The following is a 26696-nucleotide window of genomic DNA, read 5'->3' on the forward strand; positions in this document are numbered from 1 at the left end:
TCAAAATAAACCGCGTGGCCCCGCCCAGTGCCCGTCACATGACTTTCACGCGCGTGCCGCTTCCGGAAGAGCCCGGTAGCAGCCGCTGCGACTCTTTCCTCTGCTGCGGCTTCAGACCCCGGGTTTTGGCCTCTCTCTGACCCGGCTCCCGCTCCACTTCACTTTTGGGTTTGGGTGGAGCCCGTGTAGCGATCTCCATGGCAGCAGACTCCGGGGCGTTCACTAATGAGGACTCTGAATCTGGAGAGGAAGAAGGTAGGTGCTAGGCAGAGCTCAGACCGTGGGTACAACGCTGTGCCAGCTGACTCTTGGCACCTCTCATGTGGCCGTTTGTCCCTTCGGTCCTGCAGTAAGCTATGAGGAAAACTATTTGCTTTCTACTGAACGTGGCTTTTTTCAAATTGTAGCACCCAGATTTTTGATCATCGTATAGGTCCAGTATCCCCCCATCCTGCCAGTGCTGTTTCACACATGAGGGTGTTGTGACTGTTACAGTAGATTGAACCACCCTTGAGATAAGTGGAGCTATCTGGGACTTTTGTGAACAGGAGTATGATTTCAGTGGAATCCTGCTTTAGAGAACGGATGAAGTTTGAAGGCCGGTGAGCCTGAGATCCCTGTTAGCATTTATTGAATGATTGCTCCGTGCCTGGCACTGTTGTGGGTACTGCCATGGGATCCAGAGACTAACAATGCCTTTTCCCGGTTGAGTAGAGGGGCCTGGAAAGGAAAAAGAATGACTAATGCCTGGTAACGCGAATTTACTATTAGTGCACACTGAAAGAGTCCTGGGCAAATTGATGACATTATAAAATGAAAATGGTCAACCTCTTGAGTATTCACTCAGTATGGGCCTGAGATCCTTCTGATCCTCTGTTTCTATAGTAACCTTACTTTCTTTCCCCAATGACAATTCCCCAAACTCTTTATATCCTCTCTTCATCTCTTCCTCACTTCCAGCTGATGACTTTGCACGTCAGGTCAACTCTGCATCTAATCTGTCTACTTTTTTCCTCCTTCTCTATCACACCTTTGTCCACATCATCCACATTTCTCACCTAAACCACTACTGTATCTTCGGGCCATGTGTCCCCGTTTCCTTTCTTGTGCCCCTCCAATCCCTTCTCCATTCAGTGGCAAAAAGTGACACTCCCTTACTCAAAATTCTTCAGTGAAATCCATTGCACCAAGAACTTAGGTTAAAATCCAAACTCCTAACCACGGCCTACAAAAATCCTTGGTCTGGGTTCTGCTGATGTCTCCAGGAGCATCTCTTGTCACTCATCACCTCCTCTGCTCTTACCTGCTTTTCATATAACTGACTTCTTAGTCTTCAGATTTTAAGGTATGTCACCACCTGAGACCTTACCAGATTAACCTATCTAAAACAGTCATCATAGTTTTCCCCTGACCCTTACCCTAGATGTTTTATAATATGGCATCCTGCTTCCTTCATTTCACTTATCACAATCTGTAATTACTTGTTTATTATCGTTTCTTCCCTTAGACCTTAAGTACCTTGAGGGCAGAACATATATCTGTGTTATTCACAGCATTTGCCCAAGCAGCAAGTACAATGTCAGGCTCCTAGCGGGCACTTAATACATATTCGTTGAGTGAATGAATAAGAGAACCCCGTGCCAAGTCCAGAGGCAGGAGGAGAAAGAGCATGGCATAGTCCAGGAACTGAAAGAAGTTGGTGTAAGGAATGTAAGAGACAGGGATCCTGAAGGGCACCTTATACCAAGTTAAGGAGTCTGACAGTGTGAAGCCTTTGAGGAGCTTTAGGTGGGGGAGTAATGGGGGAGTAACACAATAAGATTTGGTTTTAGGAAGATCACTGCGGCTGAAGGGTGGAGGATAGCTTCGAGGGAGAAAGACTGAAGGACAAGGTACTTAAACCCCCTTAGCCACAGCATCCTCTCTAAAGTGCATAACTATTGTGAAAATTAAAGATACTTGTAGATCATCTAGCATAAATGTCTGGCAGGAATTACATATTCAGTAATGGTAACTATCTTTATTGTTAATAAAAAGTGCTGGCATTGGTGACTGACTGATGTTGAAACTGAGCAAAAAGAAATTGGAAATATCTCTGAAATTTTTCAGCCTGAGAAAACTACATGTAAATTAGGAACCTGAAGAAGAAGGAGGTGGTTGGGAGCATTGTTGAGTTTTAATGTGAATGCATAACGTTTAGGTTTGGGAGGATGATGCAAAAGAAGATGTTAAGCATGTAGCCGGGGAAGAGGAGGTTTTTATTCTTTATTCAAATACCATAAATTCACCCTCGTAAAATGTTTTTTAGTATGTTCACAAAGTTGTGCAGCCATCACTACTATAATTCCAGAACGTTTTCATCACACTAAAAAGAAACCTGGTTCCTATTAGCAGTCACTCCCCATTCATCCTCTCTCCATCCGCTGGCAATCACTAATCTACTCTGTCTCTATGAATTTGCCTGTTCTGGGCATTTCATGTGAATGGAATCATACAATATGTGGCTTTTTGTGTCTGGCTTCTTTCACACAGCATAATGTTTTCAAGGTTCATCTATATTGTAACATGTACCAGTACTTCACTACTTTCTGTGGGTGAATAATATTCTGTAGTATGGATATGCCATATTTTGTGTATCCATTCATCAGTGGGCATTGGGTTTCCACTTTGGGGCTGCTATGAAGAATGCTGCTATGGACATTTGTTTACAAGTTTCTGTAGGAACATATGTATTCAGCTTCTCTTGGGCATATATCTAAGAGTGGAATTGTTGGGCTATGTGGTAATTCCATATGTAACTTTTTGAGGAAACTGTTGATCCTTAATCTTGAAGTCCTAAGGAGAACTGATGAAAGTATGGATTTGCTCCCCTGAACAATATAGCATGTGTACACATTTTTGCAGGTGACTTCAAATTTTTGTATTAAAGAATTCTCCAAATCCTATCTGTGGAACTTTCAACCCTATTTTAAACTGTCATCCTCCCCAGAAAAACCACTTTGGGGTGACTGCTTATTACCATTACAAAGTAAGTTAAATGGGCAAAATCCTACTGGAAGAGAAGACTTTGCTTTAAATTAGATAAGGCTTATGTGAATAAAGGGTAAGAAAAATACATACATCAAATAAATGCATGTGGAAGTTTCACTATGTTTAGTATAGTAACGAATATTGTGGGGGTCATAGAAAAGTTAATTTTTGAGCAAACTTATTACCACTCCATTATCAAAAAATATTTGAATGTACACTATGAACAGGAGACTCTTTTGTACAGTGAGGTTAAAGACAGTTCTTGCTCTAAAATATCCTATAAATATACTTTGGGGGAAAAGAACACAAATTAAAAGACTTGTAGTATAATACACATTCGCACGGCGGGAGGCAGTTAGATGGGTTGTAAATATTACACACATTACATGATTTGGGTGTGAGAGGAGAAAGAACAAATACAAATTGTATTGGTCTGTGCTTCTGCGAGTAATTTGAAGGTTTGGTGTACAGTCCTCACTCTGCATGCAGCCTCAGGTCCCACAGGCCCACTCTAAAGGACTTGAGCTCTCAAGAGTTCTGGTATTCTCAGGGGTCCTGGAACTGGTCCCCCTTGGATGCTGAGGGACAACTGTAGTTTGAATATGGAAATGAATGGAAGAAGTTGTTTCTGGCAAGGAGAGGCCAGGAGTGGAAGTGAGTGGAGAAAAGCCCAAGGTACATAGAGGGCAGAGGGTGGGGAAAAAAGCGAGGAGACAGACTGGTGCTACTGGAGTGGAATGTGCAGGGTACACAGCTGAAAGGAGGAAGATTATGTCCTTGGAGACCAGAGAGGAGCAGGGTGAACCAGAACGTTGAAGTGAAGAAGGAAGTCGTGGGTTTCACTTTTCTCAGAAGAACAGGGTAAGGCACCACCCTGAGTGAGGGAGTGGAGAGAGGTATTGGGGATTTGAGAGTAAAGAAGCTTTGTCAAGTTGCTGTTGGGACAGGGGTGATTAGGAGTCAATTAGTGGCGAATAGTGTGATTGGGAGCTGGAGAGGGAACCAGTGGAGGTGAGCATGAAATCGTGGAACTGATGCCTTTGTTTTGAGACTGCTGTGAGCATGCTCAATAGTTCATTTTACAAAGGTGGAGAAAACAAATGGTTAATCTTAGTAAAGTTTTATGCGTTGTTAAAACTGAGCTGTGAATTCAGAAAACATTTATTTGGTGTTAGTTTATGCCAAGCCCTATGCTAAGCTCTATGGATATCAAAATAACGGGTTTGCTTCCAAGGATGTGATTTTTTTTTTAACTGAAGTATCGTTGACATACAATATATTATTTTCACGTATATTACATAGTGATTTGACATTTGCGTGCATTATGAAATGATCACCACAATAAGACTAGTAACCATCTGCCCCATACAAAATTATTGCAATATTATTGACCATGTTCCTTATGCTGTATATTATATCGTTGTCATGGCTTATTTATTTCATAACTGGAGGTTTGTACCTCTTAATCTCTCCTTCACCTTTTTCCCCCCACTCACATCTTCCTGCCCTCTGGCAAAACCACCTGTTTGTGCTGTGTCTATGAGTCTGTTTTTGTTTTGTCTGCTTGTTTGTTTGTTTTGATTCCACATTAAGTAAAATCATATGGTATTTATCTTTCTCTGTCTGACTTGGCATAATACCCAATAGATCCATCCATGCTGTTGCAAATAGCAAAATTTCTCTTTTTTTTTAATGGCTGAATAAAATTCCATTGTATGTGTATGTACCACAAGGATGTGTTATTTTTTTTGTCTGAAGTAACAGCTTGGAAATTATTAAAAACAAACATGAGTAAGCAGAGCACAGAGGATTTGGGGGGCAGTGAAAATACTTCGTAGCATATTGTAGTGGTGGATATATGTCATTGTACTTTTCAAATCCATAGACTGCACAACACCAAGAGTAAACCCTAAGATACACTGTGGACATTGGGTGATTATGATGTGCCAGTTTAGGTTCATCTTTGGTGAAAAATGTACCATTCTGGTGAGTAATGTTGATAATGTGGAGGCCATGCATGTATGAGGGGAGTGGATATATGGGAACTTTCTGTACTTCCCCCTAATTTTGTTTTAAACCCAAAACTACTCTTAAAAAAATGGACTTAAACAAACATGAAACTACTTACTGTTAAGAATCAACTCGAATTCTGAATGTGAGATGTTACTTCTAGGATCATACATCGGTTGAAGCGTTTCAGTGAAATTAAAAATCAATACTTTGAATCTGTCTTTCAGACTGAGACTGTATTTGTTTCCATTGGGCTCTGATAGTTTAAAATTTTTTTCTGATTAATTTTTTAAATTGAAGTATAGTTGATATATAATATTATATTAGTTTCAGGTGTACAACATGATTCAGCATTTTAACAGATTGTACTCCATTAAAAGTTATTACAAGATAGAGGTTCCCTGGTGGCGCAGTGGTTAAGAATCCACCTGCCAATGCAGAGGACAGGGGTTCGAGCCCTGGTCCAGGAAGATCCCACATTCTGCGGAGCAACTAAGCCCGTGTGCCGCAACTACCGAGCTTGCATCCTAGAGCCCGCAAGCCAGAACTACTGAGCCCACGTGCCACAACTACTGAAGCCCACACCCCTAGAGCCATGCTCCGCAACAAGAGAAGCCACCACAGTGAGAAGCCCGTGCACCCCAATGAAGAGTAGTTCCCAGTCACTGCAATTAGAGGAAGCCTGCACGCAGCAATGAAGACACAATGCAGCCAAAAAGTAAATAAAATTTTTTAAAATAAATAAAATTTTAAGTCAAAAATAAAATAAATTTTTTAATAAATAATTTTTGAAAATTTTTCAGTAATTACTGAACAGAACTGTTCAGTATTTTTTAAATTGTGACCAAAAAAAGCCATAAAATTTATCATCTAACCATTTTTAAGAGTACTGTTCAGTAGTAAATGTATTCATATTAATGTGAAACAGATCTCCAGATCCTTTTTGTCTTGCACATCTGAAACTCTGTACCTAGGAAATAACTCCCCTTTTCTCTCTCTCCTCAGCTCAAGGTAATTGCCATTCTACTTTCTGTTTGAATTTGACTATTTTAGTATCTCATGTAAGTAGAATAATACCATATTTGTCTTTCTGCCACTGGCTTTTTACACGTAGCAAAATGTTCTCAAGTTTCATCCATGTTGTAGCATGTGACAGTATTTCCATCCATTTAAAGGCTGAATAATATTCCACTGCCTGTATAAACATTGTGTTTATCCCTTCATCTGTCAATGGATGTTTGGGTTGCTTCCACCTTTTAGCTATAATGAATAGTGCTACTATGAATGTCAGTGTCCACATACCTCTTCAAGACTCTTCTGTTGAATATTTTTGATGAAAAGAGATGAAATAACCAGCTTATTCTGAATTACGGAAAATTTACTTAGTGGAGGCTGAAGAAATGGAAACATTTTGGTAGAAATTTTGAAGGTACTTCAAAGCATTTTAAAGAGCTCCAGTCTTTGAGGCACCAATCTTTCGAGTATTAACTTCACTTAAAATATAGATTTACTTTTCTTGCTTTAGGTTTAGGAACTTACAAGCGCTGTGAGTCATTTTCTGGTTCATAAATGGATTAAAGTGAGGAGGAGAAGACAATTTTCTGGGTTAACTGGGCAAGAGTTACAAGTGTAAGAAGATGGGAAGAAGAGGATGGTAAATGTCCAGAATGTAACTGTCTCTGGTCCCCAGCCTGAACCTGGTTGGGTGTTCACTACCACACCGAGCATTGGTATTGGCAAGGTCCATGTCAACACAGCCTCAACACTTTGTGGTTTCTTCATCAGCACCACCTTCTAGGTCTTGAAATTCAAAGGGTTTATGACAGTTCATCAGCAGCAGAATTTTCTTAGTTCGTATTGACATTTTAAAATGACTTTTAAAGTGACTATAAAATTAAAATCATCTTTGGTGTAAGTTTTACCTTACACCAAATGGTAAGTTTTACCATTTGGTCTTCAGTCTGAACACAGTCATTTTGTTAAGTAGTACTTGCATAATTCCATCAGCGTTTTTCTGACCTGGTCTAAATGTTCATTATTTTTTACGCTGATATCTACCATTCTAGATGGTAGATGACCCTTGTGTGTATATACAGTAGTCATCAGATTGATGAAGGCCATCATAGGCTTACCTGTATATATTTAGAAATAAATTAGCTCCCAATGCTAGGACCCAATTTTTTGTTCATACTGTATCACTGTGGTGAGTCTCTGCGTTGTAACTTGAGGCTTACTCTGATGTCACCTTCTGAAAATTTTTTAATAAAATATAAAACTATTAAATTTACTAGTTATTAAAATTATACCTGACATGAGAAGCGAGTTAATTTCAATTTCAGGATCTTTGTCTTTGTTGTATTCTATCAATATTAGGAGCGTATTCTGGAAACTTGGTATTTCTTGTCTTAAATTCTAAATCTCAGATACAAATCCAAGCCAGATGTTAATTGACTGAAGCCAGATTGCTAGCAAATTCAGAGAAATTAGGTTTCAAATTATCTTGTCCTTTGCACTAATTAAAGAAAAAATTAACTGAGAAAAAAGTAAATTGCTTTTTGATGGTGTTTCACCATCTCCAAAGAATTGTTACCAAAGCTGTAATCAATCATCTGAATAACATGCTACATTTAGAGGGAGAAGAGACTATTGTGCGACACCTAGATCACTAATCATTTTTTCCAGCAGTTTCTGTTAGAAATTGCTACTTGCTGCAAGTTTAGACCTAAATACATTTATTCTTTAAAGGCTTTTGAGGTTGCTTCAGAATGTTTATAGCTCTTTGCAAATATCCCTGGCATGGAATGACTGGGTGCATCCTTAGGCTATTTAATTAATACAATGTAGAGTGTATTCTTCTTTAAATAAAATTGTAACACTTAAATTTGTTAATAGCCCAGTTCATTGTTGATTAAACGATCAGAACCCAGATTACTTTTATCTCACAACCAGCTGATTGTTTTATTTCACTGATAGACCTGAAATTCTTCAAATATGCTAATTTCCTGTTATGGTGAGCATCGTACTGATCTACTCTGCATACGCTTTATAGCACTTTTCATTCATTTAGCAAATGTTTGAGCATTTAATATATTCCAATCACTGGGCCTGGTACTTTCTCAGCAAACTTTAGTTTTTAGGGTCTCCTATTAAATAACCTTTGGGATGTTTGGCATTTTTTGATCAGATCATTAAATACTTTTTTAGAAAATTTAATGTTATGTTAGAGGAAAAAATATTTATTTACTTCTTTGAAGCTCCTCTGTCAAAACACTACTCGTGTTACTAATGCCCACGTACTTAGGTGTACAAATGTGAGAACTGTTTTGAAAACATTCAAAGCCATGTGATCTATTGGCTCTGATTTAAGATAAGCAGCATAAATAAATCGTCACCCCCAAAGGACTGGTGCTTCTGTTTTTCTCTGCCCTTTAAAGTTCTAGAAGCAAAATGTTCAAAGCTTGAACATTTTACAAACGTAGAACTGAAAGAATGTTCCAGTGAGTCACACCAGCCATGATTCATCCAGCCTAAGCCACAGAGCACTCTCTAGGGAGAATATGGTTGTCCTTGAAAACCATAGCCTCAGAAGGCAAGGTGCTATACCAGTTATGAACTAATAACAGAGTCCTGACTATGAGTTAATGTGTTTATATGAAAGGGTTCAGGGGATACAATTTTGCTGGCTTTGGTTCCGGGGCACAAAGATGGACATCTCTGCATTCTTTCAGCCGGTGTTTGCAATTTCCTGGGCCTTTCTTTTATCTGTTGAGATGGTTAAACATGATGTCTGTTTTCCAGGCAGGATATAGGAGAGGAGGATAAGGGGGAAAGGCTGACTCAGCAACTTCCAGATGTATATATCTGGCCACTCCTATCTGCAACGGAATCTGGGAAATGTAATTTTTCAGCCGCTCCCATTGCCCAAAGTTCTGTTAGTGAGGAAGAAGGAAGCAGTAGTGGGTAAGGTAGGCAACTAGCAATCTCTACTATAGGTATTAACTACTCCCCCCCACCACACATACAAACATGTGCACAAACCAGAACATTCCTCTCTCCCCAACAGCACATGTGGATTTATTATCTATGGATCCATCTAAAACTTCCCTGCACCAGCTTATCTTTTCGGGTTATACTGTCTCTCTGTTTTTAGTACTAGTGTAAGTCCTACAGTTTTAATTCTCTGGAAGCAGGATTATGCAGTAGGAAGAGCATTGGACTTGGACTCAGGGAACCTGACCTATAGTCCTATCATCACTGGTGTTTTGACCTTTGACATCTGAACTTCCATTTCTTCATTTGGATAATGGAAATAAAATACCTTCTGTACCTGTGTTTTACAGGCTTCTTAGAGGATCCAATGAGCACTTTTATTTTAATGTATGTAAAAGTGTGTGGCAAAGAGTAGAGCCTTATACAAGTAAATATATGGTATTGTTATGATGATGATCAAAACCAAACTCTCATCTTCCTAACAGAAGGAGATGTCACTCCTAACCTTTCTCTCGTGGCAAGTCACAAAGTCTGGAAACCTCAGTCTTCCTTACAGCTGCATCTGCCTCCTACCCCACATCTCTTCAGTCGTAATAGTCTTTGACGTTGTTCTCCTAGTATTTCTCCATCTCTACCATCTCTGCCTTCCTCACTGCCACCCTTTGTTGTTCAGGGCCTTATTACCACTCCTCTCACTTAGCTGTTGCAGTAACTCTCTGAGTCAGTTCCAGTCCCTACAGCTCCACACGTTGCTACAGAGCCCTCATTTTTATTGTTAATGAATTGAATGTACCAGGGGACTGTACTATGGGAGAAATATTTAGTAAATTATTTTTCTACTTTTGAGACATTTGGTTGTTTGTATTTTCAGGTTTTTAAATTATAGTAATAGATATTTTATGCATGTGTCTGTACATATATATAGTATAAATGAATATGTATGTGGCTTATGATTATTTTGTTAAAAGCAAATTCCTCTAACATGAGTTATTAGGTTAATGGGTGGTTCTTTGAGACTTTTGCTTCATTTTCCCAGTTGTTTCCCAAAGGGTAGTACTAATTTATATGTCACAAGCAACAGGTATTATCATGAATGAATTGTAGCTTTTCATGGTCTAGCGAAACTTTAAAAATATATAATAAAAAATGTGGCTTGTCCATTTTCATACACAGGGAATCCAGGCACTCCAAGTCCAGGAAGACTTGGTACATTGCAATCTAGGTAACCCTGTGCTTACATTTATAGGCTGGCATGGGTTAAGACCTTTTTTAAACAATTCCTGGTTACAGCCTGTTTTCCTTAACAGGGCTCTTCAGTAGGTAAAGGTCACTTAAAGATAAACTTGGGCCTTCTTTTACATAGAGACCTAAGAGTGCCTTCTGTCTTCCCTACTCCACGTAGCCCCACCTCTGGCACCTGCCCATCCCCTGAAGCACCCACACTGATGTCCTCACATGAGAGCCCTGACTACCCAGAAGGGGCCACAGTGTTCTTAGATGTCAGCTCCTGAGGGCTTAGAGCCTGCTCGCTTTCACCACTGGTTTAGGAGAGGTTTCTGGGTTTTTTCCTTGTCTGAGAAAGGAGGGCCAAACTGACCTAAATTTTCATTTTCTTTAAAAACAAGCCTCACATTCAGACAACTACAAATTACTCAGGTTCCTCGATGAGTCCTTTTCCATCCCTCCTCCTTTTGTCAGAAAGTTTAGAAGAAGGTTGGTTGAAGGGGGAATTTGGATTATTCATGAGCTTTTCGTAATTTTTTGAGTAAGTGTAATTACAGATTAGGTAACTGAAATAGAGGGTTTAGTTGATTGTACTAGAGAATCATAAATTCATGTTTTGGGGATCAGAGTATGAAGCATTTTTCAACTTTGCCCCCAGACTTTTATCTTGAGATGTCTTTAAAGAGAAACTTACTTGTTCTTTAATTTTTTTTTAAATATATATTTTTATAAATTTATTTATTTATTTTTGGCTGCGTTGGGTCTTCGTTGCTGCGCGCAGGCTCTCTCTAGTTGCAGCTAGAGGGGGTTACTCATCGTTCTGGTGCATGGGCTTCTCACCACGGTGGCTTCTCTTGTCTCAGAGCTCGGGCTCTAGGTGCGCAGGTTCAGTAGTTGTGGCGCACTGCTGTGGGCTTAGTTGCTCCGTGGCATGTGGGATCTTCCCAGGCCAGGGCCCGAACCTGTACCCTCTGCATTGGCAGGCGGATTCTTAACCACTGCGCCACCAGGGAAGTCCCCACTTGTTCTTTTATTTAACAAATATTAATCTTTACCCTCCTATCCCGGATTAACATTCTATGACTGAAATTTATTGAAGTCCTCAGTAAGTCACAGTGTTAGTTTGTGCATATTCCCTTGTACAGTTTATAGATGCAGTCAGAATCAAGGATTAACACTGATATCCACCCTAGCACATATTTTATCTTTTTAAATCTTGCAATAAAATAATCCCCACTCCTGCTCCCCATCCACTGCTGTGTGAATGCGGTAGTCTTTTTGGCATGAACATGTGCTATATCAAGTAGAATTGTTGCTGAGTCCAGCAACACTAGTTGTTCAAGAGTAGGTTCCATCAGCATTTCTTACATAATTCTCTATTTAGGAAATAATATTGTCAAAAAATTGCATCTTTTAAATGTACATAAATACTTGGAAAGCCTTTTTAAAAAAACATTTTTGACATTGGCGATTGTAAATATTTTCCAACATTTACAATTTAATATTTGAGAAAAATCGTTGAAGAATTATGGCTCTTTGAGGCCAAATATTTATGTAAACAGTAATAAATGAGTAAATGAAGTGCAATTACACAGAAAGATTTGCCATAATAGAAATGATATTAGCTATTTATTCTTCATATTATATGAAATAACTTTTTAGTTATTTATTTCTCTCCCTAGGTAAACATGTCAAACCTTTTACACCAGAGAAAGCGAAAGAAATTATAATGTCTTTACAACAACCTGCAATCTTCTGTAACATGGTTTTTGATTGGCCAGCCCAACACTGGACTGCAAAACATCTTTCTGAGGTCCTTCAGGGCAAGCAGATACGATTCAGGATGGGAACGAAACGCACAGATACAGGTAGGACTACAAGGAATCATCATCATAATGTCTCTTCAGTAGCATTCCCACATTCTCAACCGTGGTTTCTTTATCTCTAGAGAATCCTTTATTTGAATCCTCTTTTGGACCATTTTCAGATAGGAAAACTTCATTAGAAATTTTAAAAGGACAGTTTAAGATAATTTTTTTAGACTAAACAACCTATAATTTATAACCCCACATAAAATGTATTTGTTCATGGATCATGGTTCATTGATCATAGTAGACACTTAATAAATATTTGTTAATGTGCTATTATTTATGTGATTGAAAGAGACCAATACTAATCTAACAATCCCTTCTACTTTTGACTCATGTACAATGTTTCCTTTTATTTGTTGCCTCACTCACTATTTATAGTGCTCAGTCTGGGTGTAATTTTATCTCTCTGCTTTATCAGCTGCCTGACCTCTATTGCATTACATAAATGTGAAACATATGTGAAGCTGTTTTTTTCATCCTCTTAAGCAGTTTGATTTTGCCAGCTCCCTCTTCTTCCCTGAAGACTTGTAACAGTTTGATTTTTTGCCTTAAGCCAGATAAAGCAATTACTGTTAATCTAAAGACAGTTAGTTTATAGGAAAGAAACAATTTACATTAGAAACTGTTTCTAATCTAAAGAAGTCCATGACCACTGTCTGGCTTCAGAATATGTGTTTAACTTCTATTTAAATATGGGTAAATTTGATAGTCTAGAAATTCATAGTGTCTTAAGCATTGCTGTGAAGTGGCTCTAAGAATATCTATTAATAACTCAGAAGGAACTAGAAAATTACCCAGTTTCTCTTCCAGCTTCTCCAGGCTTTGTTTTCTCATGTTGATCTTCTAGTATATCTCATATAATTATTGGGTTTTTGGTGTCTGGAACCCCTTTGTACTCCAGTGACAGGTGGAGCAGGATTAATAGACCCGAAACTCTTTGGCATCTCATTCTAGTCACAGACCAAAATGTTTATTGTATTTTTAAATTAAATGCTAGACCAGCAGCAGCTATGTAAAAATCAGCTTGTGCTCTTTTCTTCTTGATTTTAGTTAGGTAAATTTTCCACTCATTGAAGTGTCTGTTAAACAATAATTTGAAGAAAAATAGAAATTGTAATTTTTTTCACCTCCTGGTTAGACTCCAAATACAATACTATTACTAAGAGCTATTGGGAACTATTGTGTCAGGCACTGTTCTGAGGGCTTTATACATATTAACTCTCTTAATCTTCTTCAAACCCACTTGGAGTGGTACTATTATTATCCTGTTTTATAGCGGAGATACAGTAATTTGACATTTTAAAGTTAGTACTGCAGCATAGAAGAAAAAGGGAAGTAGAAAATCTCTGCAATTGAGAGAAACTGCTCTGAAAAAAAAAAAAGAAACTGCTCTGAGTTTTTACTAAAGATAATTGGTTCTTTTTTAAAATTCAGACGAAATTCACATAAAATTCACCATTTGAAAGCATACAATTCAGTGGTTTTAGCATCTTCACAATGTTGTGCAACCACAACCACTGTCTAATTCCAGAACATTTCCATCACACTGAAAAATCTGGTTCCCATGAGCAGTCACTCCCCACTCACCCCCTTCTCCAGCCCCTGGCAATCACTAATCTACTTTCAGTTTTTATAGATTGCCTATTCTGGATATATATAAATGGAATCATACAGTTGTGGCCTTTTGTGTCTAGCTTTTGTCATGTATCATGTTTTCAAGATTTACCCATGTTTAGCATGTATCTGTATTTTCTTTTATTGCTGAATAATATTCCATCATATGGATAAACAAAATGTTTATCCATTCATCAGTTGATGGACGTTTGGGTTATTTCCACATTTTGACTATTATGAATAATGCTACTGTGAACATTTTAGGTACACGTTTTTGTGTGGACATATGTTTTCACTTCTCTGGGTTAAACCTAGAAGTGTAATTGCCGAGTCATGCAGCAACTATGTTTAACCTTTTGAGGAACTGCCAAACTGTTGCCCAAACAGCTGAACCATTTCACATTCCCACCCCAACGTGTGAGGGGATCCAGTTTCTCTACATCTTTGCCGATACTTATTCCATTTTTTATTCTAGCCATCCTAGTGGGTGTGAAGTATTATCTCATTATAGTTTTGATGCATTTCCCGAATGACTAATGTTGTCAAGCATCTTTTTATGGGCTTATTGACCATTTGTATATCTAATTTGGAGAAATGTCTATTCAAATCCTTTGCTTGTTTTCTAATTGAGATTTTTTTTTGTTTTTATGTGTGTTTTTTTGTGGGGTTTTTTTGCCTTTTTGTTGTTGAGTGGTAAAAGAGGTCTTCATATATTCTGTATACTAACTCTTATCAGATATATGATGTGCAAATATTTTCTCCCATTATGTGGGTTGCCTTAATAATTTGTTCTTTTTAAAGTTATCTCTTTGAGTATAAATACAGTACTTCCACAAGCAGTGTAGGGTAGTGATGTAAGAGAGCTGACTCAAGTCAGCTTGCGTGGGTTCAAAGTTTGGCTTACTCTGTGACTTTGAGCAAGTCACTTAACTTTTCTGTATCTTAGAAATGTTTTCAAGATTAAATGGGTTCATATTCATTAAACATTTAGAACAGTGCCTAGCACATAGTAAATGCTCAAAAAATATTATTTAAAAATAGAAATAATTTCAAAAATTAAAATATACCTTCTCATTTTAGAGAACACTGGAAAAATGGGAAGACCCAAAGAAATTTAAAAACACTTAGTCCTGTTACCAAGAGGCAATCACTAATTACATTTTGATATATGTCCATGCAGGCCTTTCTGTATTTTAAAAATAAAATTGTGTTAATTTGAACAGCCTGCGTTTTCTCTTTCTTTTACTTAACATATTCTGAGCAGCTTCTCTTGACATTAAATATGACTTTTAAATGGCTACCTAATATTCCATTGTATGGTAGTACCATAATTTATTTTTAAAATTCTCCTATTTTGCTTAGATTGCTTAGCAGTTTTAAATTTATAAATAAGACTGTACTGAACATGTTTGAAAATAAATGTTGTGCAAGTTTCTGATTGTTTCCCTAGGATAGATTCCTAGGAGAATGACTGGGTCAAAGGGTGTGAACATTATCACCAGGAACAGTACTATCCAAGAAGCTTCTTATGCCAGAAAGCTCTGAGTCATTCAGATGGCCTCTCTAAGTGGTGTCTGGTGACTTGGTGACTTTGGTGACTTACACCTGAAGTAATCCAGCATCCACCTACTTCTCTGTACGAGGCCATCTCCAGTTGGGGTTACCCTGCTCTCTCACCTTCGTGGTTGGAGTAGCCTCGTCCCTGGTCCCTGTGCACTCCCTGCCCTCGCCGCCTCAGCCATTCTTCATACTGAAACCAGAGACCAGTTTTTTTTGTTTTGTTTTGTTTTTGCGGTACGCGGGCCTCTCGTTGTGGCCTCTCCCGCTGCGGAGCGCAGGCTCCGCGGCCATGGCTCACGGGCCCCAGCCGCTCCGCGGCATGTGGGAATCTTCCCGGACCAGAGCACGAACCCGTGTCCCGCCGCCTCGGCAGGCGGACTCTCAACCACTGCGCCACCAGGGAAGCCCTCCCTTACCTCTTTAGAACAGTTCCTCAGAGCATCTGAGAGGCCATCTCCCAGATTATAGTCCTCAGTAAGATACCCGAATAAAACTTAACCTGCAACTTTTAGGTCATGTGTTTTTCTTTTTTTCTTTCAGTCAACAGGATTTTAAATGAAAATTCATGAAGTGCTATAAATTATGTAATTTGAAAAGAATCTGCCTTGTGACAATACTGTATCTTACTACACAAGAATGTGTAATCTTCACTTACCTAGTTTGTTTTACCTCAGTAAAAAGATTTGGGGGGAAAAAAAGATTTGGAATTTTCATATAAGTCTACAAATTTCTTAAAATATTATAAAATTTTTGTAGCTGTTAGGAAATATTTTTGCCTCCTTTGTTTTTCAAACTGTGATTGATATACAAATAAAAGCCATTTATTTTTTGCATGTTTATTTTTTATCCAGCCAGTTAATAGTGTACCTAGTTTTTTAGTTTATTCTTGTGGGCTTATTAGTAAGACAGGCATATGATCTTACAAGCAATGATAACTTTGTTTCCTTTCTATTGAGCATGTTTATTTCTGTTTTAGGTCATGGTTAGAATTTTTCTAGAATGCTTGAAATAATAGTATTAATAACTAGCACATTTGACTGTAATGTGTCTCTTAGTTTATTTTAGGAAGCAGTAGCTCTTTGAAACATTTTGGATCGGGTTCATTTGCCAACATATATTCTCAGTGACAACACTGTACCTCAGCTGGCAGTGCTTTGGCAAGCAGATATAGAAATAATCCTAAACATTTGTTGATAGGGAGTGGAGTAACAAGCAAAAGTCCTAGTCGGTACCCACATTCCAAGTGTTTCTTGATTGTGAAGTGATGAAGTCTAACAAAATGGAGAAATGTTTGTTTCACTGCTGTGCAAAAAAATATTTTAGGACTCCCTTTTATGAGAGTCAAAAGCAAACTCAATTTATACACTATTTCCAAATCCTAAACTCAGTTGAGCTTCCTCTTGCCTAACATTTTGACAGTAAGTAGGATGAAAGTCCGCAGCTGCCTAGGCTACTTAACGTTAAACGAAAGAACGGTAATAAGTTAGAAAGGAATAATTCCATTGCATAGAATAAACTAAGAAAAAACAACTGTACTACACAGAAAGAAATTGTCATGATAACAGAATGAAAACAGTGCCTTTGGTGCCATTATTACCAGGAACGGGTGAAAAGATTCTATTTTGAAATCACTATGTAAATGAAGAAGTCTGGTCATTTTCATTCATTCCATTCATTGTAATTTTCCCCTGACAGTAACAGTTCTCACGTGTAGTTTTTTGCATTTTTAGATTTTCATTCTTTTAAGTACAGAACTTGCTTGTGATAGAAAATGAAGTCTTCTGATGAGGGTGCAGTACGGATGTGCCTGTGAAAACTGGTCATAACCGAAAAGTCCTCAGTCTACCCTAGGGGCAGGTGCTCAAAGCAACGGCTTTAGTATTCCGTTGGATCAGTTGGATTGAATTCTGTGAAGTGAAAACTTACAGGATAGTAGAATGTGTTCAGGCTCACATTGGAGCTTACTGAAATGACTTAGAAATGATTCCATCACCAAGCAGCTTTCTTGCTACATGGGTTTTTGTTTGTTAAAAAACCGTGTATTCCAATGCTGTTATGGTAAATTCTTGATGTTGATAATATTAAGAGCTTTTATATATTGATGGGTCAGTGTGTGCCAGCCACTATTCTAAATGCTTCTCAAAAATTATCAAGTTTAAATAGTTCTTAAATCTGCAGGGTTTTATCTTTTAGATAAATGTAGCCTAGTAAAGTTTTCCTGCTTCTTAAAGTCAGGTGACAAGTTGATGAAGTAAATGAAATAAGGGTGACACACACCCTCCCCTCCATTATTTCTCTGCCATTATAAGGTTTTAGGATAAAGAGAGGAGGGAGAAACGTGATTGGGATAATCCTAAACAGTTTGAGCAGAAATGGATGGAAAAGATAAAAGATGTTTGAATATCCTTTTCTTCCTACTACCAATTCAGCTAACTTTTAAAGTGCCCCAAGTAAATATATGAATGAATAATAAAAAGTACTAATAATAGTGTCTAACTTTTCCTGAGCATCTGCTATGTGTCTAGCATTGTGCTGACTGATTTACATGTGTTAGATCTACATCTCCTCTTGAAAGGATTTCATGTTTTCCAAAATAGATCATAATCAGGTTTCTTGAATATTAACATCCCAATGTACATTTAAAGTATTCAGCTAATTGCAAAAAAAATCTCATTTCATCACTATTTAGGAGAATAATTCTTGTATAAATGAGTTCTACCCATAATAACAAACCACTATGGACAGACAGTAGACTTTTCTTCAAGCTTTCCTGATCAGCCCTCATCTCCGGTGGTCTTTGCCTTTTCCTAGGTGTCTATGGCACAAAATTTGGCATCTAGTTATATGATGCCTCAAATTCCCTATTATTCTGGTTGAAGTTTTCTTTTTATCTAAATATAGTCTAAACTCAAGAGTATTATCTATTTCTTTTATGTTCCTGCAAGCCTGAGCACAATGCTAGTTACAAATTAGGTACTTAATAAATGATTCTGAAATAAATGGGTTAATGAATAATTGAACAGACTTTAAATAGCTGTTGTCTACTTAATGATTGAGGAGCTCTGTATGATAAACGTGCAGTATAAAGTTGAAAAATTTCAAAAGACAGTTTTTTGTTGTTGCCTTTTTTTTATTTGAAGAAGTAGTTCTCAAACATTTTGGTCTCAGGATTCCTTTAGACTTAAAAACGATTGAGTACCCCAGTGAGTGAGCTTTTTTGTCAATGTGGGTTATATCTAGTGATACTTAGCATTATTAGAAATTAAAACCAAGACATGTCTACTTAAAGAAAAATGCTCAATGTAAGAGCTGTGAGTTTAAGTTTTATTCAGGGTCTTAAAGGACTGTAGCACAGGAGATAGCCTCTCAGGAGCTCTGAGAAAACTTCTCCGAAGGGTAGGGAAGAAGCCTGTATATGTATGATTTTTGGCTAGGGAACGTGTGCGGTCAAGCAGATGTCTTGGTAAAAGATTACTGCTAGTCACAAATAACAAATATCTGCAGTTAATGATTTTAGTGCTTTTCTTTAGGAAGATGCAAGAATCTGGGGTCATTGAAGTTCTTCCCGAGATATACATCTCACTAAGAGGCTTGCTTGTCCAAAGCACAGAGCACGCTGTTATGGTCTTAATTTCCTCTGAGAGTGCACTGGTTGGTCAGTGACTGCAGTGGGGTATGACTTAATCCTTGTAGAACTGTTTGGTGAGCAACGCTCTTTGTTCTTCTTTGTTTACAGACATTTAAAACTATAAGAACATAAGCACACAGTCCACTAGCTGTCGGAGCAGTGACGTCAACACAATTTGTGTAGCCCCTGGAAAGCACCCTACTTTTGTGAGAGAATAAGTGTGAAAAGGGCAGATACTGTCGTAGTATTATTATGAAAATAGTTTAGACCTCACAGACCCCTGAAAAGGTCTTGGAGAAGTGATAAACTAAAGTATTCCACTGGATTACTGCATCAGGCTATGGAAAGGGTTGTCTTTAATCTTAAGGTTAAAATTGTTTTTTACTTTTAAATTTAATCAAGAGTATTGTTAAGTGTTGTAAATGGTTCTAATTATTTAGCAAGTGCATAATTAATTTCTAATTAATGTTAAATAATAGTTAATACTTCCTGGTTGAAATTATCTCATTTAAGAAAACAACAATATTTGGAAACTGTGTTCAATGTACATTTAAAGTTGGGTTCTCTTACATTGCAGCTCCTCAGTTTGAAACCACATGTAGTTACGTAGAAGCTACACTTGAAGAGTTTCTGACCTGGAACTGTGACCGATCTAGTATTTCTGGACCATTTAGAGACTATGATCATTCCAAATTTTGGGCTTATGCTGACTATAAATATTTTGTCAGTTTATTTGAAGACAAGACAGATATTTTCCAGGTAAGTCAGTACATTTCTTTTAATCATAGTATAACTTGTTCTTGAGAAAAGATCACAAATTAGAATCTCCTTGGTACTTTTTTCCTCACTGTCTTTTTCTCTGAAAAGGAGTCACCGTGAGTCTTGGCTATCCTATTTACTCAAGCCCAGAGATTTGCTCAAAGGAAGTATAATGTTTAGCCTACAAAGATGAGCAGCCTTCTTCTTATTTTCCTAGTCACCAGACTTCCTGCACACTCTCTCCTTTGCCTTTAAACAGCACCTGAGCTGATTTGGAGTATATTAGAAACATAGACTGTGTGTACAACTTCCTTTCCTCCTGACCTACATCTAAGTCCTTGTTCTGTCAGTGAGGCAGATGGAGGTACAAAGCTGATGACATGAAGAAGCATTCCTAGAATCCTAGAAGCCTTCCAGGCTGCTGCCGCCATCTCTCTCTGCTCTGGGGTGTTTAGTACAGGTTTGTGGCCTGAAGCAGAGAGTGCTGGGCTCCCAGTGTTTGACTGTAGAAGTCCTGCAGAAGGATGGGGGTGCTTGCAGAAGTAAGAACGTGGAAGTTCTTTGCCACACGTTGACGTAACTGACGGCAGTTTGCAGACTACCATATCCTCTTTTCAAAGTGTTTTCTACCTCAAACTGCCAGTTCAGTTTGTGGGGTGATCCTGCTCTGGTTTCTGTGTGTCTTAGGCATCGGCCAGCAACGGGAGTAGTCCCAGAAAGCTGTTTGAATGACTCTGCCTTGCCCAGCGTCAGGTCGAGGTTCTAGAGTCCTTCATCCTGTCCCTACAGGATATATTTTGCCATCACAGGAGGCTGTTCACCCACCTGCTCTTCTCCTGCTGGTCACCACCACTCTCCCTCTGGACTTTCCTGTCATACAGGCTGATTGTCCTTGGACTCTTGAGTCATTTTCCATTCAGCTTATATTTTTTCTCTTTCACTTTGAGTGAAGGTTTGGATGCTGGTGCTTTCATAGTTATAATATTATCATACAGCTATCAATACTTTGTATCTTTCCTTTATTAAATTTTTTAATGTTTTACTTAAATTTTGTTTTTTGTAAAAAAAAAAAAGGAAAAACACATCACTTGCCCCATAATTGTTAGTTGAGGATACTTTTTTTTTCTCACAACAGTAAAAGAAATGCATTGGTTTTGAAAACATTCAGTAGATGTTTTCTGAATCCAAAGTCTATACCAAATCTATTATTTACTCATTTTTAAATGATAACTTTGAGGTAATTTTTTTAATAACCTTAATTGTGATTACTCTATGGATCTTTAATCCTCGACCTTTTAGATATCATAGTTAACTTTTAGAGTATCTTATTAATATTTCTCATACCCTAACCAACCCTGTATATTAGACTAGTACTTTATTACTCCCTATTTCAGGTAAAACACTGTAATAGTAATATTTATCAAGTACTCATACTTGGTGCTTTTCTAAGTGCTTTACCTTTATAATCCCCACAGTAACCCTATGATTTAATAATTATCCCTATTTTAAGAAAAATGAGGGCTTCCCTGGTGGCACAGTGGTTAAGAATCCACCTGCCAATGCATGGGACGCAGGTTTGAGCCCTGGTCTGGGAAGATCCCACATGCCACGGAGCAACTAAGCCCGTGCGCCACAACTACTGAGCCTGTGCTCTAGAGCCCTCGAGCCACAACGAGCCACAACTACTGAAGACCGTGTGCCTAGAGCCCGTGCTCCGCAACAAGCGAAGCCACCGCAATGAGAAGCCCCGTGCACTGCAACGAAGAGTAACACCCGCTCACAGCAACTAGAGAAAGCCTGCGGGCAGCAAGAAGACCCAACGCAGCCATAAATAAACAGACAAACAAATAAATAAATTTATTAAAAAAACAAAAAGTGAGGCACCAAGAGATTAAGTTAAACCTTTTCTGAAATTATACAACTAAGAAAAGAATAAACTAAGCAGTCTGCCTCCACAAGCTTTAACTACTGCACTATCTGCCTGCAGGGGGTCTGGATACGTTCAGTCCTGTGAGGACTACCCAGCTGGGATGAAGGACTTCTGTCTGTGCTGGATCTAGGCTCACTCTGCCTTGGGTGAATCTCTAATCTGACCCCATCAGTTGTTCTGTTTCAGCCCAGGCACGGTAGCACTGCAGAAACGTGTCCTATTTATTAAGTGTGGGTATAAAAGGCAGCCTTTTGGTAATGTGCTGGAATTCTAATTGAGCCCTTATAAAATCTGATATTTTTAGTTAATGAGTTTTCTTCAGCTCACATTACGGTGATTAATTCTCTAGATTAGAACACGCAAATCTGCTATGAACAACCAAGTCCGTTAAGATTATATCATTTTTTATCTCAAGGTTTTCTGAGCATGAAGTGATCTTACATCAAAGGTACCTAAGTTGTTTTACTTTTACCACTATAATTCATTCAGTCACTAAATCTTACGACTTATTGTTTCAAGCCTTCTTCCGTCTGTCATAAAACGGTGGGTAGTTAAACATTAAAACTGGTAATTTTTTTAATGTTTATTTAGAATAAACTCATTGTGTGTGAATTTAAGTGACATTTTTATGAAAGTAATTATATTCCAAATTTCTTTTTAATGTTATGAGAGTAGTGGCATTGTTTTACATTGTTGTCTCTTTAGTGTCTGGCTTAATAGAAGACAGCTGGTTTCTTCTGTCTGCTTCATTCAGTCTTGCGATTTTTGGTTTGTTTTAAGTATATGAAGAATATCTTGCTTTACACACATATGCAGCTGAAAAAGAGAGGAGCATTTTGGCAACCTTTTTAGATAATTGTGGATTTTTTTGATACTCCACCAAATTTGGGTTGTTTCTACCACTAATGAGTAGTCTCTTAAAAGTTTGTTTGTTGCAATCAAGAATCGGAACCCATGGGCTTCCCTGGTGGTGCAGTGGTTGAGAGTCCGCCTGCCGATGCAGGGGACACGGGTTCGTGCCCTGGTCCGGGAAGATCCCACACGCCATGGAGCGGCTGGGCCCGTGAGCCATGGCCACTGAGCCTGCGCGTCCGGAGCCTGTGCTCTGCAACGGGAGAGGCCACAACAGTGAGAGGCCCGTGTACCCCCCCCAAAAAAAAGAAAAACAAAAAGAATCTGAACCCATGATCAATGAACCCTTCCTAGTCTTTCAGTAAAATCCATTGGTCTATCTTGCATGGAATGGATCTTTTGTAATACTTTTCATTGGCCATTTGGAAAATATTGGTTTACTAAGCTATATAGATCTTCGAAATGTTGATGCATCTTTGTATACTTTATTTAAAAAAGTGACATTTGCTAATAGCATCACCATTCTCATCAGAAAAGTCTTTTAAGTTTTAGGAAGCTTTCTAGCTGATGAGTTTCAAGATACAAGTTTCCAAGATAATTTTTATTCTATTCAAAATATTTTCTTGTGATTTCCCTTGCGATTTTTTCATTGACTTATGGTTTACTTAGAAGTATAATGTTTAGTTTGCATATATTTGGGGATTTTCGAGCTGTCTTTCTGTTACTAATTTCTAATTCTGTTGTGTTCAGAGAACATACTTTGTATGATTTCAGTCCTTTTAAATTTATTGTTTTATAGCCCAGAATATAGTCAATCTTGATAGCTTGTGCACTTGAAAATAATGTGTATTCTGCTGTTTTTGTCTTTTATAAATGTCAATTAAGTTGATTGCTCATGTCCCCTATATCCCTACTGATTTTACGTATACTTGTTTTACCCATTATATAGAGACAGGTATTAAAATTTCTCAACTATAATTGCATATTTATTTCTTTTTCAGTTTAGGTTGGTCAGTTTTTGTTTTGCAGCTGGTAACAGTTTAGGGTCATACACATTTAGGATTATTATGTCCTCTTAATGGATTGCTATTTTATCAAGATGTGATGATCCTCTCTTTCCTGAGTTCTTCCTTGTTCTGATGTCTACTTTGTCCAAAGTCTGCTTTGTTTAGTTTGCCTTTGGTTAGTGTTAGCATGAAGGAGTACTTGCTATATGCTTCCATTTATATAAAATTGTAGAACTTGCAAACAAATGTATAGTGACAGAAAATAGATCAGTGGTTATGTAAGAATGAGGGGGTAGAGAGAGGTTACAAAAGGTTATGGGAAGACTTTTGGACATGATCAAAATGTCATCTTGATTGTAGTGATGGTTTCTCAGGTGTACATGTATGTAAAAAATTCATCAAATTGTACACTTTAAATATACACTGTTTATTGTACATCAGTTATGCCTCATAAGGCTGTTTAAAAAAAAAAGAATGCAATGCTATTAGTACACTTTGGTTCCACAGCTTGACAACAGCAGTTTTATTCACCATTGTTTTTGTGCCATCAGTGCAAATGTCAACACAGTGAAATAGGAAAATAACATCTTAGTAGTATTATGAAAATAGTTTCAGCCTCACAGATCCTCTGAAAGGGTCTCAGAGACCTCCCCAGGAGGTCTGTGGACCACTTCGAGAACCTCTGGTCTACATCATCCTTTGTGAAATTACTCTCCTCTAGTTCTGAGTCCTCTTCTAATTATTTCCAAAACAGTTTCTTATGAAAATATTTAAATATGTTAATTATATTCACAGACATTTCATGCCTTTAAATTGTGTAAGGATAATAGCATTTAAGACTCTCCCCAGTATGACTGACATGACCTGTCTCCTCTGCATGTGTCCCTGAGTAGTCTCCTTGCAGAGTGCTGGACCACCGTGTTCTCTCGTCTTCTGGCCTTTGCTCATGCTCTTCTCAACTTCTGCCTATTAAAATCCAGCTTCTTAGGACCCGGCTCAGATTTATCCGTGGCTATGAAGCCTTCTCAACCACTCGTACTTACATCCATCCCTTCCTTGCCTTAATTCCTGTATGTTTTATTTGGATTGTTATTTAAATGGCGCGTGACATAGAATGCCTATGACTTGTTTCTCTAACAGCATTGTAAGCTCTTTGGGAACAGGGACTATGTTGTATAATTTTTTATTCCCGCAAACTGCTAACATAGTGCTGAATCCATAATGGGTATTTGAATGATTACATAAGTGTATTTTTTTTCCCCTAGTCTTACCATTTCTTGTTTTGCTATTTGGTCTTTAGGGGCCCTTCAGAGGGTGTTTTAACTTAAACCCCACCTTCACCCTTGTCCAGTTTTCTGTGGCTTCTAGTTAATCAATTGTAGCATTTTTCAATCTTGACAAGAAATTCTTGGCTCTCTTCAGCCTTCTAATGAGTTTTATAAGTTTTTACTTACAGCTTCTACTTAAATTCATTCAGTGATAAACATGTAATATTTATATATACTGATAAATACACTGGTAAATATAGTGGTATTATTGGAAAATATCCTGTAGCTTAAGTTGCCAAAAATTATGATTTTGACACTTAACTGACTTTCATATATGACAAATGAAATTGGCCTCATTTAGCTATACATCATATCATTGACTGATCTAAGTAAAGCATCTATTTGGAACATTTTATTCTCTACTTCATGAGGAAGGTAGGGAATTTGTGACAGTACCATAAAATTTCTTTATCTCTGACTCATTAGGTAAGAATGACAGGTGTTACATTTTATAATCATCTATAAGTATCATCGTAATTGAAGCTGTTAAGAACCAACATATAGCAAAAGGGATTTGCCCCAAGAACATTTCCCAGGCAGATTCCATTTTGTGTTGTGATTCAGATTGACTGCTGAGAGTCAGGAGCCTTGTTAAGTCACCAGGACACAGAATCTCAAAATGCAGCACATGGAAGATTAGTTCTAGCCTGTCCTGGGCTTTATAACATAGTTATGAGAGTATGTTGAAATTGAGCCAGGTGGCTTAGTGATGTTTAAAGGGGTTTGATGGCCCATGATGCTTTCTGATGAGGCAAATTGGAATGTAAGAATTTGGGTATTTATCCAAGCCTATCTGTGGGTAGAGTTAACTACCTCTTTTCTGTTTGTTACCTGAGGTAATTTTTTCAAGGAGAAAAGGGCCTTAAGTACTTGCTCATTTATAATGTTCATTTAAGGGGCTGTTTGAAGTATTTATCCTTTATAAGTTTTACATTGTAATTATAGTTAATTATACTGTTTTAAAGTTCCATTTTGTTGGGGTTTTTCTCTTTTTTATTCAGATGTAAGTTCATTATAGTATTATGTATATTCAGTTTTCCTATGTGTGTGATCTAGGCATGGAGAATAAATAGAATGAGACAACCTTTAACGTGATAGATAGACTCCAATTAACCATGACCACAAGTCACCCAAACAGTCCAGTAAAAGAACAAATAGTTTTGAATTGGGGTATTCTCAGAGCCTAGAGCTTATACTAGCTCACACCAAATCTAGGCTCTGAGAACACTCCAACTCAAAATATACCATTTTTTAGTGGTAAACAAATTAAGAATGAATTATTTTCTGGTAATGGTAGGCTTTTAAAAAAAGCCACTATTCTGTATTATCAGTATCTTACCAGTTTTTCTTAAGTTCTTTGGTTAAAACAGTAAAATTAGGCTTCCCTGGTGGCTTAGTGGTTAAGAATCCATCTGCCAATGCAGGGGACATGGGTTTGAGCCCTGATCTGGGAAGATCCCACATGCCACGGAGCAACTAAGCCCGTGCGCCACACCTGCTGAGCCTGTGCTTTAGAGTCCGTGAGCCACAACTACTGAGCCCACGTGCCACAACTACTGAAACCCGCGTGCCTAGAACCCATGCTCTGAAACAAGAGAAGCCTCTGCAATGAGAAGCCCGTGCACCTCAAGGCAGAGCACCCCCACTCGCCGCAACTAGAGAAAGCCTGCGTATAGCAACAAAGATCCAATGCAGCCAAAAAAAAATTTTTTTAAAAAACCTGTAAAATTATGGAAGATTTGGTTGCTTGTACAGCATTTTTTAAATGGTGTTTGAGTCTGCAACAATTATTTAACTTGTTAATTGGAACAGGTTTAGGAGCGACTTAGTTTCAGCATAAAATTAGATCTAGTCACCTAGATCAGTAACTCAGCAATTTTTGAACATTCGTTG

General features: G+C 37.9%; 1 protein-coding gene across 2 annotated transcripts in view; it reads left to right on the plus strand.

The window, feature by feature from the left end:
- Positions 1 to 35: 35 nt before the first annotated feature.
- HSPBAP1 (HSPB1 associated protein 1) overlaps positions 36 to 26696 on the plus strand; it is a 53661-nt gene continuing 27000 nt past the window's right edge. The window contains exons 1-3 of one of the 2 annotated variants that reach the window (XM_032630775.1): positions 36 to 255; positions 11937 to 12122; positions 19505 to 19686. In XM_032630775.1, coding sequence (XP_032486666.1) covers positions 198 to 255; positions 11937 to 12122; positions 19505 to 19686 — 426 coding nt within the window. In that variant the 5' untranslated portion in view covers positions 36 to 197. Of the gene's footprint in view, positions 256 to 5723; positions 5759 to 11936; positions 12123 to 19504; positions 19687 to 26696 lie in introns of those variants that run through there. The other variant, XM_032630777.1, reaches the window with a different exon arrangement.

This window comes from Phocoena sinus, chromosome 4 (assembly GCF_008692025.1).
Source record: "Phocoena sinus isolate mPhoSin1 chromosome 4, mPhoSin1.pri, whole genome shotgun sequence".
NCBI classification, from domain to species: domain Eukaryota; kingdom Metazoa; phylum Chordata; class Mammalia; order Artiodactyla; family Phocoenidae; genus Phocoena; species Phocoena sinus.